Consider the following 17436-nt stretch of genomic DNA (forward strand, 5'->3'; position numbering starts at 1 on the left):
TTACAAATTGGCGCACTAGAAAAGAGTTTGAATGCAACGAGAGAACATCCGTTGAGTTCATAACGAACAGGACACACATTTGCGGGCTTTTAATTAAATTAATATACTCGAAACTCCAAAGCTTAATACACATTACCCAGAAAGCTATGTTAACCATTTTGCCCTCGAGATGACCAAGCGTGGCTTTAGTCCTTAGCAACAACTTTTCGAAGGAGCGAAATGACCCACGTGACATGTTTGTTTTCATATAATTAAAGGAGCTCAGTCAAGGCATTTGAAATTACTTTGGGAACATACCAAATTAAACCTTAAAATAGTAGTTTGCTAAGATAGAAGAACACTAAAGAGATGATAATCTACCATTATGGAACAAGGATGGCTAAGAATGGAGAAGATTGACTCGGATTACAAACGACGAACTTAAAAAATTTAGGTTAAACCTTTCAACATGCGCACACCGTGGTGTAAGTCCTTCCCTCCTCCCCGGAGCAGTCCATCTTCTGGCAACCTTGGGGTGTATATGCGCATTCAGGGCCATTGATGTGTCCTTTCCGTCGCCATGTGGTGCTGTTTGTCCTGTGGTAAGGATTTTCGTTAGAGTGGGTGCTCGGCCAAAAAATCCTGAGTACTTTCCTTACACGTCTTCTTAAGCTTGAAATTGAAAATATTCCAACATCTTTGTCGCCACTTCCTCCAATGCACAAGTGACTACTTTTCAACTCAAAATCATTTTCTGATCGAAAAGACAACTAGTTGTACTCCTTCTCGAATCAACTGACAAGTGCAATATTTTTGTGCGATTCATTTATGTTTACTTGTTGTTCCAATCTTCCCGAGAATGTTTTTTTGGCCATTTTATTTAGGCATGAAGTGAGCCTGAGATTAATTGGCAAAGAACCATCAATCATATGCTAATTAATGATACAACCAGTTGTAGTGCTATCTTAACGTACACCAACACTAATAAGCCTATTGGCGAGGGCAGTAGCACCATTCTTGTTGAAGGCTACACCCTTAAAGTTGGATTGAGTTGCCGCTGTACGGAAGTAAGGCGTGGTACGATCATTACACCAAGAATTACACTGCTTGTAACAGCTACTCGTGTAACCAGAAACGAAGAAGCCAGCGTAGAAAAAAGTATCGCAGATAAGCAGCTGGTAGGAGTAGGCGTTGTTTGCACCCACGCCGTCCCACAATCCATAGGTACCAGCAGCCTTCCCATAGTTCCCAGCGGCCATTACTGGCTGATTGACTTTTCGCTTGAAGTAGGCCTTGTTTCCAGTTTGGTGATCGATGAAGAAGATTTCTGTGAACTTATAAAACGGAAGCATAAGTTTTTGGTCGTAGATGAGTTATGGGATAAACAATTTTCTATTTTGCATTCATGACAAAACCGAACACACTCAAAGGTTATGAGGCATGGGCGCGTTGGTCAGCCAGGCCCAAGATATGTTTTAATCGACACAATAAGATTACAACAAAGTGGATAAAAGATGCATCAAATGACATTCTACCTCTTATTAGGAAAAATAGGATCCATGTACCTCTGACCGAATGCAGTGGTGCCACTCACAATAGAATGGAAGATAAATTAGATAACGCTATTTACACAACACTAGAACAACAAATAAACCTTATCCGAAAGTGCTAGTGGCAAGGCTAACCCTTGAATGTCACAAGTTTCTCAACAGTCTCTTTTTACAAACCTACTAGCCATGAGCTTTCGCTTACTACGTTCGTACCCAGTTCTCTGTTCTGTTTCGACAAAATATAAATTTTATCACAAATTACAATTTCACTGATAAAAACTCGTGGTATTGGTTTCCCGATCTGTCTGCTGCAATTTTTTCCTTTGTAAATGGTCGAGGCCACTTAAGCGATCATTATGTTTTCCACCAAAAAATAACGTCAACTACCGTAGACTAGAACATTTTGCATTTCTATGCTGAGAGGTTGTCTCTAAAAATTCATGTCGATCATCAAACTAGTAGTAAAACGAAAATCCAGCGTTTCTCGCTCGCACACGTTTTCCGCGTCACGCGCCAACTACATTGTATCTCTTTGAAGTTTTATCTAATAATTATTACCTGGTCTAGGCCTCAGCTGGAGGAAATATGACGTCGACATTAAATTAAGAAAGGCTTGGTTACCAGCGATGCCATGGACAGACAGTTCAATAGTGCCTTTCTGTGTCCACCGAATTGTTGCTTATAGTAAATCAGGGTAGAATGTCGCATTGTGAAGCATTAGTGATGATTTCTTACCTGGTTTTCGCGTTATTTAGTGAAATAATCCTTTGTAGGAAAAGTTCTAAAAGCCTCAATGTCGTTAATACAGGAACGAATTCTGACAAAATATAGCTTTCCTACTGCCTAATGGGCTGTGTTCGCCTCCCAAGGTATTGGAGTAAAATATCCAGCCGCCATCTTTTTTCCCCATGGAATTGTCTTTTCTCCATGATTGACTAAAGTATGATCAGTCAACTTACCGTTATGTTGTTACAGTTAGTCCTGTAGCCGTTACTTCCATAAGGAAACTGAGCGCTGTATGTGACTTCAGTCTTGGGTTTGACATATTCATCAGTAGTGTAACACATGGTCCATCCTCCATTGTATGACGTCATGTCACAGTACGCCTGGAATGCATTTGAATGGCTTCCTCCATCCGGGTCCAACGAATACATTCCATCTTGATAAATACCCCGGTTCTTGATCTCCCGACAGTCAACTGCTGGACCTGGTTACACAGGAAATTATTTTACACATGTTGACAAATCCCTCGATCCCCGATCTCCAAGTTCTTATTTGTACTTGTGTTATGGTTGTTCATGGTGGTGAAATAATTCATGTAATAAGTCAAATTATTCTCGCATTTTCATTGGTTGTTACTTATGATCAATTATAAGGCAGATGGGCCGATGGTATGAATAAGGTCAGTAACATTTTTTGTTTCTTATTGTACAAAATCAATACATTCCATGTTGCCGTGCGTCTCTACAGTAAAAGACCACAGAATCGAATACTTAAAAACGTGGTAAGAACTTCAAACACACACTCGGCTATCACCTCATGGACCACTGTTTTGTTCTTACCATATTTTGACTTCATCTGTGATCAATTACTGAACAGACGCATGGCAACATGGAATCTATTTGTTTAAATCTTTCTCACAAAGCAGATTGCAAGTACCTCGTGAGTGGTCGACCACATCGTGTGGCTGCATTACAAGTGACCAGATTGTGAAACAAACGATTATACGTCATAATTATGAAGGAAAAAAAAACGTCATAAATTACCTACTATTTCACAGTGCTTTCCTGTGATTTAGATGTACGTTAATTCAGATTTGTAAGTTTGCTAATCTTTTCAAAATTTTGATTTACTGACCACCACCTTTTTGCTTATGTTTGTGCTTGTGCTTCTTTCATACTGAAAACCAGGCTCCGGGGGCGGGGGGGGGGGGCACTCCCATATAAAAATCACGGGGGCTTGTCGTACCTTTTAGAGGTTAGAAATAGCGGTTTTGGTTCCTCATTGCGTGTTCACCCTCAAATAGTTCACAGCCGGAGCTTTTGTGGTACCTTTTGGGGTATTGCGCCGAAAAAAAAACATATGGCATGAGAGAATGTTCGGTTTTTTGAATTGGTACCTCTGAGGAGAGAAAAAAATTTCAATTCACTCTCACAATGCAAGATCTTGGTACCTTCTCTTAGATGGCCTTTTCAAAATTTCCGACGAGCAACCCCCGTCCCGGCCCCCCGGAGCTATCTGTTTTATATAAAGAAACCAAAAAGTAGAGTTAATGTTATCGACGTCACTATACGTCTGTCCCCCGATAGATCATAAGTAACAACCAATCAAAACGCGCGAATCGTTTGACTTATATATAAATACCCAGTGATATTCTAACTACACGTCTTAATTTGAAAGAGAAAATTTTAATGTTGTTCATACTAAGTTCAAGATTATTGTAAAAAATTAGAAATGGTCAATTAGTGATTCCGTGCGGAGAATTTAAAGCCAAGTCTTAAAGTCTTTGCTGTAGAGAATGCGTGTCACATATCGATTCAGTCTTAATATAAAATCTGTTTCAATTATTTGTGACACTTTACGAGTACACGACTGTGGCCCAGGCATACAGCCAAATATTGTATTTTACTTTATAGTGATCTTGTAAAGAACAAAAAAAATTGATTCTTTTTTCAGCGATGACAATTCTGTATTCAAAACGACATAACAGTTACCAAGAAACCGCAGTACAGTATTTTAGTGCAGTTGAACGCCGCTTTTTCGAACTCTCAGGGGAAACGAAAAATAGTTCGAAATAGCGAGAGTTCGAAATATCCGGTAGTAAATGAGTGAAGGACAAATTCAAGAGGAATGGTTTTGAGTTCGAAATAACGGGGAATTCCAAATAACCGAATTTGAATTTCCGGGGTCCAACTGCACTTACCTTGATACTCAAGTGATGGAGCATTGAGCTGCCAATGAACATGTTGGAATTGTTGTATCTATCACTAGGTAACAGTTCACACAAAATCCAGCCATTCCCATCACGAAAGGCAGCCACATTAACCGAGAAACACGATGAGTGATGGACACAAAGTTTACCGCATTCTCGAAGCCCTTTCACCGAAGCTGACCACAATACAGTTATGTTCAGATATCGAAATTTGAGCACAGCAAAGTTGGCATAAAAGACACCGTTCCTGAAATCTCGCTGCAAGCTTTTTGTGCCGTCAACGTAAACTTTAGTTATTCCTTGGTGAAACAGGTTTGCAAAGAAAACAAAAATAAAAATCCTCTCTCTAACTAAGAAGTGAAACATATTGTCATGTGTAGTTCAGGGGCGCGAATTTAACGATAGAAATCCTTGTTTTAAGGTCTTAAAATAAGCCCGAATTGCTTATCTCAAGCGGCTTGTCTTATTTATTTGTTTTGGAAAGTACTTCAGCGAGAAATTAAAGAAGCCACTGCACACGCGCGGATAGGCTGAAGGCTTGTAAATAATAATTATTAAAATTGGATCGTTTTATCACCACAAGTTAAGAGACACACCGACGAGAAAATAACACAAATTCTTATATACGTATATCTGGACCAGTGTCACAACGCTGAAGAGTTCGCTCCATGCCATAAAGGGAACTAAGAGCTTTGGAGGTCTTACACTGTACTGTAAATAGTTCGGACGCATAAAAATTTCGGACGGTAAGTAGTAATGTAAGTTATTAGGCGCACCGACATCATGCAAACTGCTAGTACCTACATTGGCTAGAAATCTTTTATCAATGCCTCGCCATTGTGTTAATTTATACGAAAAAGTTTTGTGAAGACTAAAGAAACTTTTTAGTTTAGGATGGCAGCATTTACTTGCGAAAAAGTGAACTTCTAGTATTCTGCTTTTCTCTTAAATTTCTAAACAAGAATGTAGATTCTATTTGGAAAAGTTCCTAATCTGGGTAATCGTAAAAACATAGTTATTTTCTTTTGTTAAAAAAATCTACGTCCTTTTAAGCAGGTGTTAGTGAAAACACGTTTTGAAAGGAACCATCACCGAGTATGCGTTTGGAACTTGTCTATTGTTTTTCCCGCGCTATTACTGAACAAGTTGTAAGTTGTTGGAAAGTTATCTTGCAATTAGTCGCATATAGCTTTTATTTGTAGTGGTATGTATACCTTTACGGCCGAGGCCTTCAAGTTCATTACGCCCTAATTCAGGAAACCTTTTAAGCCCCTACTGGAAATGGGACAATAGGAAAAACACTGGATCCCAGTCTCTTTGAAAGTCGAGCAATAATGTCAATATTTTTATTGGAATAGAGTTTGTGCACTAAGGGTCGACTAAGACTGGACAAGACAGACAGCAGGGTGCCGTGAGCCAAGGGGATCGATAACTTTGACATTTCACCGAAAATTTACGTACGTACGATTTTGTTTTACAGCACCTTTTTCTCTTTACAACGGTTTTACCAAAGCCGAATCAATTATTCGCGGTTTGTTTTTCATTAGTCATTGCTAAAGTTCTGAAAAAACGTCAATGTATAAGTTTTATCAGACGTTTGTTGTTATTTTCTGGTAGATCATCTCAGTGCTTCTTGCTGCTGAGTTTAACTTCTTGTAACAGACATATGGAAAAGTCTCACAGATAAACTGCTGTTAGGAGTAAAGTCAGCGCGGAGTCTTATGAGAGTTTCAATGAAAGTTATTTCTAAAAGATAAAGAAAGAGGAATAAAAACACAATCCTAATACAACAGAAACGTGTGTAATGTCAGTAATATGTCGTGAAATTACAATAGTTGTTACAAATTTTAATAAAAGTCGAATTGTATTGTAAAACTATCTGACATTGTAACAGCAGTTACCTTCAACTTTACAACCTGTCCTGAATAACTACAGTTACTTGGTAATAACTGTCGTAAATTGTGATTTAACAAATCGACGTCAGTTTTTATGCGTCTGTCCTCTTATTGGTGATAAATTGCGGCATAACATTGTCAAAGTGGCTGTGGAGCCACGAGCCGCAGGCGAGTGGTTCCCCAGTAAACTATGACAATGTTATGACGAAATTTATCATCAATAAGAGGACAGACGCATAAAGAACTGATGTCAATTTGTTTCTTACAATAACGAGACCCCAAACTGGTCAAATGCCGGGAATAAATCAGGGGAGAAGACGCGTAAACTTGCCGTAGACAAAGATAAGTGAATTTTATTCAAAATGACGCGAGCATTGTCAATAGCTTTTCTCGCTTCTTGATTGGTTACTTCAAAAAGTCCAAAAAATCTCATTGGTTAAAAAGTTGATAGTTTGACAGCTGAAATTTAAACTTGAAAGCTTGCATAAATTAAAATTTTATCCGTCCGTACTCTTATTGATGATAAAAATGAGCCAATCAGCGCGCGAGAAATTAGACAGCTATTGCGAAATGTCGCGGCGATTTGCAATGATTTTTTCTCGTAAATGACGCGCGCGCAAAATATGGGAGCGAGAACCTGCGAAAATCTATTTTTATTTTGCGCCTTTTTCGTGGCGCTGACAGTCTAGTAAACAACCTGCATTGTTGTATAATTGCTAACATCAAATGACAACAAACAAACAAACAAACAAACAAACATACAAACAAAGGGAAGTCACTTGGGCGCGATCCATTCAACCAAAATTTCCGGGCTGAGGTTCGAAAATTTCTTGGGGCAAATGGATCGCAACGGGTCCGAAGGGTCTCGTTCCATTCCACTCGCAAAAAGAGTTCCACGCTCATTTAAAATGGCGGATGTAGGATCACTGTTGCTCGTTTTAGAGTTAGATGACGATTTCGATTGTGCGAGCTGTTTCATGCGTAAATTTTTAAATCTTACAGGACCCCTTTGATAACAGTACTTTATAGTACTGATGGGTTAATCCTGTCTAAAGATTCGTTATTATTATTATTATTATTATTATTATTAGAAATTTAAGCCGTATAACAGATTATTTTGAGCAGACTGTTCCCAGATATTTGCCGGTTGAGTTCAAAGATCTTCAAACAACACTTTTCGAATAACGAAAAGAACATTCGGAAAAGGATCGTTTTTAAACAGCCAAAACATACACTGCGTAACACAGCTACGTAACTGTTGTTACTGCACATGGATGTATGGGTAACACCGATAAATCCACTGTTAACAATGATAAGCGTTTTCCTTACGTCTATGTTCAGGGAACTTGGAAAGTACCGAACAGTAAGGTACTGGGATTGAGAATGGTTTGGAATGGTCGGTCAAATGGAACGGTCAATTTCCATCGGACCGGTCCAACCGAGAAAAGTTGTCCACCTCGAAAGGTGGACCGGCTTTTTCGAAACTTCCGGTTGGAAAGAACCGATCCATTCAGCGTTAGACCGAAATTTCCGGAAATTTTGGTTGAATGGATCCACTGGAGAGCGCGCTTTGTTTCTCTTATCTTCCCAGGGGTGTCTGGAAAACCCGAATAGCGAATAGCGAATAGTCGCGAATAGCGAATAGTACGATAGTCTCGAATAGCGCGAATAGTGGCGCACAGTCTCGAATAGTGGCGAATAGTGGCAAATAGTGGCAAATTAGTGGCACATCGTAGCAAATAAGGTACCCAGTATCTCGCAGTCAACCTCGCAGCAACGTGGGACGGGATTTTCCCGCTAAAAAGCACAGACGCTTATCAGCACAAAAGGTGTTTCTAAACGTAATTTCTTCTCTTTTAGCCACTCCAAAAGCGTAAATACGTCTTTATTAGGTTATCCTTGTGTTTTCTGTTTTCTTAATGTCGGCGATGGACAGCCCGAGCCTGAGTCCGGAGAAGAAAAGGTAATAAATTCACTGAAATTCTGTTGCTTATTTGGATAATTAATTAACGCAAGGATATTAGACCTAAAGCGGTGACTGTTGACGACTATTCGTCACTATTCGCCACTTTTCGAGACTATTCGCTCTATTCGGGACTATTCGCTATTCGCTCTTCGCGACTATTCGCTATTCGCTATTCGCTATTCGCTATTCGGGTTTTCCAGACACCCATCTTCCCAGTCCTCGCCCTGTTTATGCTCGCAGGCTACACAGGACAGCAGAAAGCAGACGTTGCAGTCGATGCGCAACTGCATTTTACGCATTTTACAACGTTGATTACGTATTGACCCTTGCAACTTCCGTGCAAACAAATACTGACGAGTCTTTGAAAACCGAACATTGTACTCTATAGAGCGTGAATGCAACGCGGAAAAATCAGACGATACATGTAACGTTTGTTTTGCACTTTCAATGTTGTGACTATCCGTTTAATAATTTGAATTAATCATGTTTTATTTATTTTTTACGAAAAGTTGTTATGGTGAGTTTACTTCTTCACTTAATTTGCATTCATAACTATTGTGTCATTATAAATCAAAAGCCATGGTTTTTCCCTTAGCAGCTGTCTTTTAAGTGGAAATTGAAATGTTTCCAAGGTGCGTTATTAGGCGTGCGGCAACTGGAAGTTTTCATTCGACGGCAGCGTTTCCTGGGAAGCAGGTAAGTCTCTTTAAGTCTTAATGATCGAAGACGAAAGAATTATCCTGGGAAGAATTATGACTAATTTTTTCAGCTTGTGGCAGTAATGAAACAACTCATTGTCTATGGAACACGTTTCCATTCTTTCACTTGCAAATTAGTTGCCGTGAATAATTTGGTGGTCGCAACACACAAAGGAATAAACGTAGATTTATTTTTTTCGGTCAGCTTCAGGCGAAGGAGGCCCGAACTCTTGAATCAGATCCTAAAGGATTGGAACCATCGTCGCATTGCCGGGTAGGGCTTCAAGAATTTGGTATGCAGAAAAAAATGCTTATTGAATTAAATCTTCATAACTTAATTCTTCTCTCGTGACGCACGGTTTGCTGGCCAGAGCTCGCGGTTTTGTTATCTGGTTCGAAACTGACCGGTTTAAACCGCGAAAAAATTATCTTGGGGAGTGCAAATGTACTCTGATCATGGACCGACCTCTCCATCTGTGATTCCGCTTTGTTTATCAATTACGCATGGGTAGTTTTGTGTGTTACGTACTTCTGGTTTTACAGAATTTGAGTTGTTCAAGTGAAGTTGCCGAAGTTGTTCGATCTCATGTTAACTTTTCTAACCGTCTATTTTCTTCTCAATGCAGACTGAAGTTCTCGTGGGAAACATTGCACTCGATTTTTAGTTAACCAAAGATCTCACAGATAGTCATCGTTTTCCGTGCGTTGATGTCGTTTGCAACTCCGGAAGACTTGGAAAAATATCACGTTCGGCATGTCTACAATCAAATTGCTCCTCATTTCGTTGGTTCGACTCATAAAGCGTGGCCAAAAGTCGAAGAATTTCTTCTCTCTCTCCCAGCGGGAAGTCTGATAGCTGATGTGGGTGAGTTTTACAAATATTTTGCTAATCTTTTCCTCTAAAGAGAACCGAGAAGAAGAAATATTGAACACAAAGAAGCTCTGGATGCAAGGTTTAAGGCTTTTGTTAGAAAGGATCGTTGATTTCTAACAAAAGCTACTTCTTTGATAAGATTTCGATTTTTGATCAGATCGAAAGACTAGTGAAACGAGAACCGAGAGACTGCGGATAAATACAAATACAGCTGGGATCCAAATATTGATAAACATTTTGTTAATGTTCATATTAATCATTTTCAGTTCCACGTACTCTTAAGAAATTAATTTGCATTTTAATATTGATCGTGTTCCACGTTTTTATGATTAATGATGAACATAAGGATAGAATATTTTTGCTTAATTCAATTACGGCAGATTACTGCCAATTTGTGCAGTGCTTTGCACAGAATTCTGCTTGGAAGGAGAAAGACTGCCAGACAAGTCGCGTTGTTGTGGGAAAATATCATGTTATATATTTAGGTTTTGGTTTGAATCCTCCACCCCTCTGGAAATTTCATAGTTTAGTTTGGCTAGAGCTCCCTCTCCGAGTTTCCAATAGCCTTGGAGAACTACCAAGGAATGTTTTTTAGAAATTATTATGTAATCAGTTGACGAACAAGTTACTCTCTGTGGCCACCACATTCTACCTCAGAGAGATCAAATTTTACACTATCGAAGATTAAAATTCACTGAAGGGAATTTTTTAGAATGTGTTGTTTCCAGAAAATATCCATACCCTCTCTATCCTAGGAAGGTCTTTTGAACCCCACCACCCTTCCTAAATTCAAGGTTAGTTTCATGTATATACTTTTCTTGAATAATGCTTTTGGTGTTTTATAACCCTGAACCCCTTGTATTGATCATCTTCCATGGGGTCAGGGTATGAATAGCACAATTCATCCCTGGGGGGGAGGGACTCCTATATAAAAAGCTTTAAGAAACACCTGATTATTTATCAAATAATTCATCTTTCATAATGATACAACTGGTTATAGATTAGGAAATAGCGAAATGAGGCTGGCACCTTCTCAACGACGCACCGATTATGTTTGTAACAGTTTCTCTCATAGCGGTGCCGCATTGTGGAATAGCCTTCCAACTGATTTTAGAGTATCTAAAACATTAGGTGTATTTGAGACAAAGCTAAGTAACTTCAGTGTTGAGTGAATGAATGACACGACATCCCTGAAAAGTGGTAAGAGCTTTTAATTTCATTTGTTTCTATTGAAATAGGTAGCTAGCTCAGTTTGTTAAGATTAGGTCAGTTTGTTTAGATTAGGCTTATATTCTTTGTAATTACTTTTATAATGATTATATTGTTTAATTTTTACATTTGTAGATATTTTTGCGTGTATACAACTGAGTCGAATTTACTGTGTAAAAATAAAGTGATCTATCTATCTATTTATCCTTTTTATTTGGGAGTGCCCCCCCCCCCCCTGGGAATTCACCAGAATTGGTGAGGTTGTATTATTGCCAAATGGGACAAAAATAACTCACCAGGTTGGTTTCACAGGATCTGTCAGCACAGGGTGTCAAAATTATAATGATTAATATCATAAACTCTTATATCTAGTAACCAACCTATTCCAGTATAGAAGGTAAGCAATCCCTTGATATTGCATAGGATGTCTACTTGGTAGCGTTCAGTTTTTGAGTTTTTTGTTGACTGAGCAGTCCGATTCTTGAACAGCAGATTTGCAGACAGATATATATCCAGTAGAACTATTCCAGTATAAATGTCCAGAAACAGTAGGGAGGGAAGGAACCTCATCCTGAGCCCCTCACTGAAAACTACCTCCGCAGAGGGCCCCTCACCTGAAAATACCTCTGTATAGGGCTCAGGACTCCAGAGACTAATTTTTAAATGAACCGAGTAAAATTTGCTACCATTTCCTTGAAATTATTACTAAATACCATACAGACACACTTGACATTTTTTTGTACACTTTTGTGGGTCATTGTACCTCAGGCACTTGTTATTGTGCATACTCCCCCAACAGAAGGGACCGAAATTTCCTGGGGGATGAAGGGGGGGGGGGGGGGAGGGGTCTGGGTTCTCTAAGAACAAAAATCTTAAAGAAATGTATGACTCGTAATTGGAATTTCCAGAGGGGTGGGGGATCTTATAAAAAGTCCCTTCCATGGGGAAGATATGGATATTTTCTGGAACTGCAGTACAGTAACAAACATATTCTGTGAAAGCACACTAAAAATAAAAAATGCTCATCTTTTACATTATAGGGCTGCTGCTCTGGGTTCTGCATTCACACCTATTTAAGACTCACATATTTCTTGGTTATTAATGATCTAGATATTGTGTTTTTTTCTACTGTATTCTGTACTGCTTTCCACCTGTAAATTAAAATAATGAGAAATGAAGATGTGATTTGATTTGATATGAAAAGTCCTCATTAGCCACCAAAACTAGTGTATTTTAATTGTTATTAATTAAAAACCACTGTCTTTTAGGTTGTGGAACAGGCAAGTACTTGGGTCTTGCTCCAGAATCCTTTATTCTCGGCTCTGACAGCTGCTTGAAATTAGGTGAAATTGCTGCTGAAAGGGGCCACAATGTTGTGGCCTGCGACAATCAGAATCTTCCCTTCAGAGACAACAGTTTCGATGCTGTGATCTCTGTTGGAGTCATTCATCATTTTGCGTCTGCAAGGAGGCGCATCAAAGCACTAGAGGAACTTTATAGGATTCTTCAACCTGGGGGAAAAATGTTAGTGTATGTTTGGGCACTTGAACAAGATGAGCGAAAGGTCTGTGAGAAATTTATCAATTTAAATGGCTTATACTTTAATTCTCTTTAATTGTTTTAGCAGTCGAAGTATATCTGTATAATTCCCAGTATTTCCTAGTAGAGGTTGAGATATCTAGCATGGATAAATATTATTATATAGATGCAATATATCTTTTAATTCCTTCAACTTTGTTAAAATAGTACAATTTAATAGGTTGCTTTATTGACCAAAGCACAAATAATCTCAGCCCTGTGATTAGTGATCTTTAAACATCAAGATTGTGCCTTTTATAAGCTGCTTATGACTGGGCCAGGGTGGGTGGCAAAAGTGGATTTTGCCCCTCCCCCCAACCCACTGAAACTTGAAACTTACGGGATTTATATTAGGTTACGAGAAGTTTCCCTAAGTTTGAGGTTAGCAACGAGAGATGACGTCATATTACATTGTAATTATGTCATAATTCAGGCAACCGCTGTATTGGATTTCTTGTTTTATTTTTATTTTTAAATCTGAAATTTACCAGAAACGACTCAACTCTAATCAAAATTGATTTAACACAATGTAAGTTAAGTTATCGTTATAGTTGCCTAAGTTATACACAGTTAAAGGAAGTGCAGTCACTTTCTACCCCCTCCCCCCCGCCCGTCTTAATAAGGATTGTTAGAAGAGCGTCTTACAGGGGGGGTCTCTGGCACGGTTCACGAACAGAAAAAATAGAGGATCACGGATATGAAAACTTCGTTTTCCCGAATCACGAAAATAAGCAAGTAAGATACTCTTTTTAATGACCTGTTCTTACACTAATAGTGTTTGAAGAAAGTAAAGTCGTGAATGGCTAAGTCAAGGCTTCATATTGCAAATCGCATGCCTAAGTCACTCTCGATAGACGACTCTAACCATTCGGAGGATTGCGTCTGAAAATCACGTAGAATAGAGTGGTAAAATCACGAATATCGATTGATAATTTAGGTTCTTCACGGGTCACGCAAAACCTTCAGGTCACGAGTCACGAAGAATAATTTTCTAAATTGACGTTTCACAGAAAATAAAATCAGCTAATCACGCATCACGAGAATACCCCCGTGCGACCCTCTTAGAAGAGACAGCTCAAAAAGGTGCAATTGTTAATTCTATGTATACAAAAGTTTTAGTTTCCTTTTCACTGTTGATTTTTAGTTTGATGGTCAAGACGTCTTAGTTCCTTACACACATTATCAGAGGAACAAAGGTAAACTAACTTAAGTCGTCTTATTGTGCAATAAAGTTGTTGTTTTAATTTTTACATTTTTTTAAAAATAAGTATTAAAATTATCAATTAACTGCTAGATTTCAATATTGATCAGCTACAGGAAAAAAATTCAGAAATGCTTATTTTACCATTTTGACAAAAAATGATGCCCGAATCGGATTTCCAGGATTTCAGATAACTCTTAAAAATGACCACCCACACTATCATTTCATTATCCTTTTGGCAGGGCTCTCTGTCCCATCCTTCAATTGTATTCTCTTTTGTACGACCCCTAAATTTGATCCGGTCCCTCTCTGCAGCCCCATACCTCCCCCTGCTAAAAATGCCTTATTAACTCCCTTAAAACAGATTCTCCTAAAGATTTGTATAAAAATACAGTGGAACCTCCCGGGCTTAACCTTTTGGGTGGTCGCTTATGGGAGGTTCGACTGTATACCATTCTAGTGCTTTGTAAGCTTTCTTCAGAGTATGCTTCAATAACACCCTCCTTTGCAAGCTTGCAAGGGGTGTGTGCTCTCAGCCTGCTGGCAGTCTGTTTTTCTCGCAAAATCAGGCCGGGAGTTCGTGGCGAGATGCTTTACACACGAACAGACTTGGACAAAACATGGGCGGGACACTCATTCGCCCCAACCGCGTTTTCGTCCACACCTCCCCTTTGCGTTCGCATTCACGGATAAACACTCGTCAGGCCCTCAAAAGGAAAGGATCAGGAAAGAACGGCTGCCTAAGTAATCCAGCTCTCAGGTCCTAAGGTTAAAGCGTTTTTGGAGTACCTTTTCACCCGCGTTGTATTTCGAAGGGAACTTTTTGCCGTAAATCTGGTTTGCAGTGCAAGATGTTCACTTTGAATTCTGGTCCTTATGTAGTGAGGACTAATGCATTCCTTTGCGCATGTGCGGCGAATTGATTTATTATTTGCCCTTTGTGAAGGCTTTCACAACATATTTCGTATATTTGTGTTACTATCGTTTTATTTATTGTTGTTTAGGGAAGGTACACGAAGCGGCTGGTTCCATGAGAAGGGTCAAGTGCGGGACAATGAATAATTGTAAAGCCCTACTAGAAAATTGCAAATTTTCCCGGGCGGCGCGTGCATGGTACTGGGAACTGGGTCACCTGCGATCAGGCGTTCCATTTTTTCGTGGGATGGAGAAAAAAGAACGCGTGATGCATTTACGCAGCAACAAAAAAAGAAAAAAACAACGTCTGATCTCAGGTTAGGTACTAACTAGGTCGTAGGAGTTCTATTGTTAAAAAAACCCTCCCAGTTCCAGTAGGCCTTCCAGTGTCAATCAAAGTTTTCCAAGCGCATAATTGTGACCCATGTCCTTGAAAAGGGGCCACTCTCCAAAAAAATTATTGCCGCATTATTATCAACTTACTACTGTTTTATTCCGTTTACAGTTGCGGCTCGAAGAACACTGTCTACACCTGTGATATCAAGGTTCCAGTCACAGGTTAGAGGATCACCGCGTTCGTCTGCTATTTCATGGCGATCACGGCGAGCATTCTCTCTTGATAGCCGAGACAGAGAAAAGAATCAACTTCGGACGCAATCACCTTGTGACGAGGAACTCCACAAACAACGTCCTCTCCGAGAAATGATTCAAAATGGCAGCCCCGGGAAATATGCCGTACTGCAACACGTTAGGAACGGAGGAAACACTTGTTCCTTTGAAACGGAACACAATCTTGATTGTGCTGACCTCTCCGAGGCTAATCCTGTCGCAAAGTTTAAGAAGTTTCTCGACAACTTCATAGAGAAAATTTTTGATGGCAAAGAATCGGAGCAGACAGAGAGTCACGCTCAAGAGAAGTCCAATGAGTTCAGCTCCAAGTTGTCGACTTTGCTGTCCTATTTTTCCTCAGAAAACCGGGAGAAATATTTCAAGGGAGAGTTTCTTTCCTTGCTGGCGAAAAAACTGTTTCCTAGAAAAGACGAGTTGAATCTAAATGAGTTTAGCGAGCTATCGGCTGATTGCAAGGAGACTGGTAATGAGCCGGCACCGGGGGGGAAAGGAGACAATGTTCCCAGAATGTCTCAGGCCAGTGACGTCATCATTTGCATGAATGGGAAAAGAGCTGATGGACGCCAACCGGAAGGAAGAGTTGAGAATGTGAACGGAGTTAGCCTCAGTGTAGTCGCTAGGCTTGTCGAGTCCTTGGCTTCCTCAAGCGATGCAGAAAGTGACAGCTCTAGTTCCAGTGATTATTTAACGTCGGAATCCAGTGCTGCAGAGGACTGTGACCGAGTGCAAACCTCGCTCGTTTCCCGCCGCAAAAAGACCTTTCAGCATACCACTGTTAATTGCCAAGAAAGACCCGGGAAGGTCTTGGCCAAGACGGCGGCTGCCGAGGACTCGCTGTCTTCATCTTCGTCATCGTTGGTTTCAGCATCATCATCATCGCTGTCATCGTCATCCTCATCATCAAGAAAGTCCCCCAAAAAAACAAAAAGCAAGCTCTACCAAAGATACTATCATGTCTTCTGTGCTGGGGAGTTGGTCAAGCTAGTTCAAGATGGCATTCCGTCAGCTGTGGTCTTGAAAGAATATCACGACCACGGAAATTGGGCCGCCATTTTGGAAAAGACAGAAGTATAGAGTGATTGTACTAGCCTGCGAGCGGGCTCACCTTTGAGACACACGCGTAAGGGAGGGGCGAGTCGCCGACAAAACGATCCGGCAGGGAGGAGTCTTGTGCGGAAGCTTCTTGTCTCCAAACGTGTCTCGTGTCGTGTCTTGCGTTTGTCTCCAAACGGAGCCTGTACGCAGGCTATGATTATCCAAAAACCAGAAAAAAAAAAAAAAGAAAAGAAAAGAAAAGAAAGAAATTTCGGATTTTGTAAACTCACTCTATCTTTGGTTTGAAAGTCTTTTTTTAAATTAGTTTTATCTGGCGTTAAACAAGAGCAGGAACAAAACAATTTTTGCGAAAGGGATTGATAAGAAATATTTATTTTATGACAGGTAAATTTTAAAAATTTTATAGCATTAAAGAAGGCCATTTATATTTAACACCATAAGTATATTTTTTTGGAATTTTGCCTTTTATTTGCAAATGCTTTGCCATGTTGTCGCATACGTTTTAAATTAAATCGTGCTTTTAAAGATGTATAATTTATGGAAAATATTTATTTAAAGTTATGGAATACATGTAGCTGAATGTTATGAGAGAGCTTAGCTGTAATTTTACTAGTCTCCTTTGCGGTCCATGTTTAGGTCGTCACGCAATGTTCAGGTTGTCACGCAACTTTGCGTGACGCTGTTGAGAAAAATTGCATGACATTCGAAGCAAGGCTTTGAAAGAAAAAATGAAAACTTAGAGCTGAGTAATAAGTATTTGAAGTGTTTCCTATTTTTTAATGAGTTTAGCAAAGCTGATCTTTGAGATTATTATGAATCAAGAGAAGGAAGAATAATTTATTTTGCATGTTGTTCACTATAAATGATGTTGTTGACTTTTTAAGTAAGTTAAAGGCGAAGGGAATTTTTTTAATTTTTACCGTACATTTGCGATGTTAATAAAAAGACTTGTC

The 17436-nt window shown here is 39.4% G+C and overlaps 2 protein-coding genes and 1 pseudogene across 6 annotated transcripts; 1 reads left to right on the forward strand and 2 right to left on the reverse strand.

Moving 5' to 3' along the window:
• LOC145497507 (uncharacterized) overlaps window positions 1–5131 on the reverse strand; it is a 131643-nt pseudogene extending 126512 nt beyond the window's left edge.
• LOC145496863 (uncharacterized) lies at window positions 945–2774 on the reverse strand. Its single transcript, XM_081476628.1, has 2 exons — window positions 2489–2774; window positions 945–1313 (listed from the first exon to the last, which is right to left on the reverse strand). The coding sequence occupies exons 1-2, from the start codon at window positions 2681–2683 to the stop codon at window positions 945–947; spliced, it is 564 nt and encodes a 187-aa protein (XP_081332754.1). The 5' UTR covers window positions 2684–2774.
• Window positions 5132–7716: 2585 nt separating the features above from the next.
• Window positions 7717–16731, forward strand: LOC145498689 (uncharacterized). 5 transcript variants are annotated; one of them, XM_081478604.1, is made up of 5 exons: window positions 7717–9313; window positions 9647–9885; window positions 12372–12667; window positions 13826–13877; window positions 15303–16731. In XM_081478604.1, the coding sequence occupies exons 2-5, from the start codon at window positions 9729–9731 to the stop codon at window positions 16499–16501; spliced, it is 1704 nt and encodes a 567-aa protein (XP_081334730.1). In that variant the 5' UTR covers window positions 7717–9313; window positions 9647–9728; the 3' UTR covers window positions 16502–16731. The 5 variants fall into 5 exon arrangements, with proteins under 5 accessions (XP_081334730.1, XP_081334731.1, XP_081334729.1 ...); XM_081478605.1 differs by having other exon boundaries at window positions 7717–9294; XM_081478603.1 differs by having other exon boundaries at window positions 7717–9018; window positions 9226–9885.
• Window positions 16732–17436: the final 705 nt, after the last annotated feature.

The sequence above is a fragment of the Orbicella franksi genome, chromosome 9, assembly GCF_964199315.1.
Source record: "Orbicella franksi chromosome 9, jaOrbFran1.1, whole genome shotgun sequence".
In the NCBI taxonomy this organism is placed as follows: Eukaryota; Metazoa; Cnidaria; class Anthozoa; order Scleractinia; family Merulinidae; genus Orbicella; species Orbicella franksi.

What these genes read in the sequence shown, in the direction of transcription:
- LOC145496863 (XM_081476628.1), bottom strand. Translation starts at nt 2,683, where the DNA reads ATGTATTCGTTGGACCCGGATGGAGGAAGCCATTCAAATGCATTCCAG. An exon ending in CTAACTGTAACAACATAACG is followed by an intron (nt 1,314 to 2,488) that starts GTAAGTTGACTG and finishes CCGTTTTATAAG; the next exon opens with TTCACAGAAATCTTCTTCAT.
- LOC145498689 (XM_081478604.1), top strand. Translation starts at nt 9,729, where the DNA reads ATGTCGTTTGCAACTCCGGAAGACTTGGAAAAATATCACGTTCGGCAT. An exon ending in AAGTCTGATAGCTGATGTGG is followed by an intron (nt 9,886 to 12,371) that starts GTGAGTTTTACA and finishes ACTGTCTTTTAG; the next exon opens with GTTGTGGAACAGGCAAGTAC. An exon ending in TTGAACAAGATGAGCGAAAG is followed by an intron (nt 12,668 to 13,825) that starts GTCTGTGAGAAA and finishes GTTGATTTTTAG; the next exon opens with TTTGATGGTCAAGACGTCTT.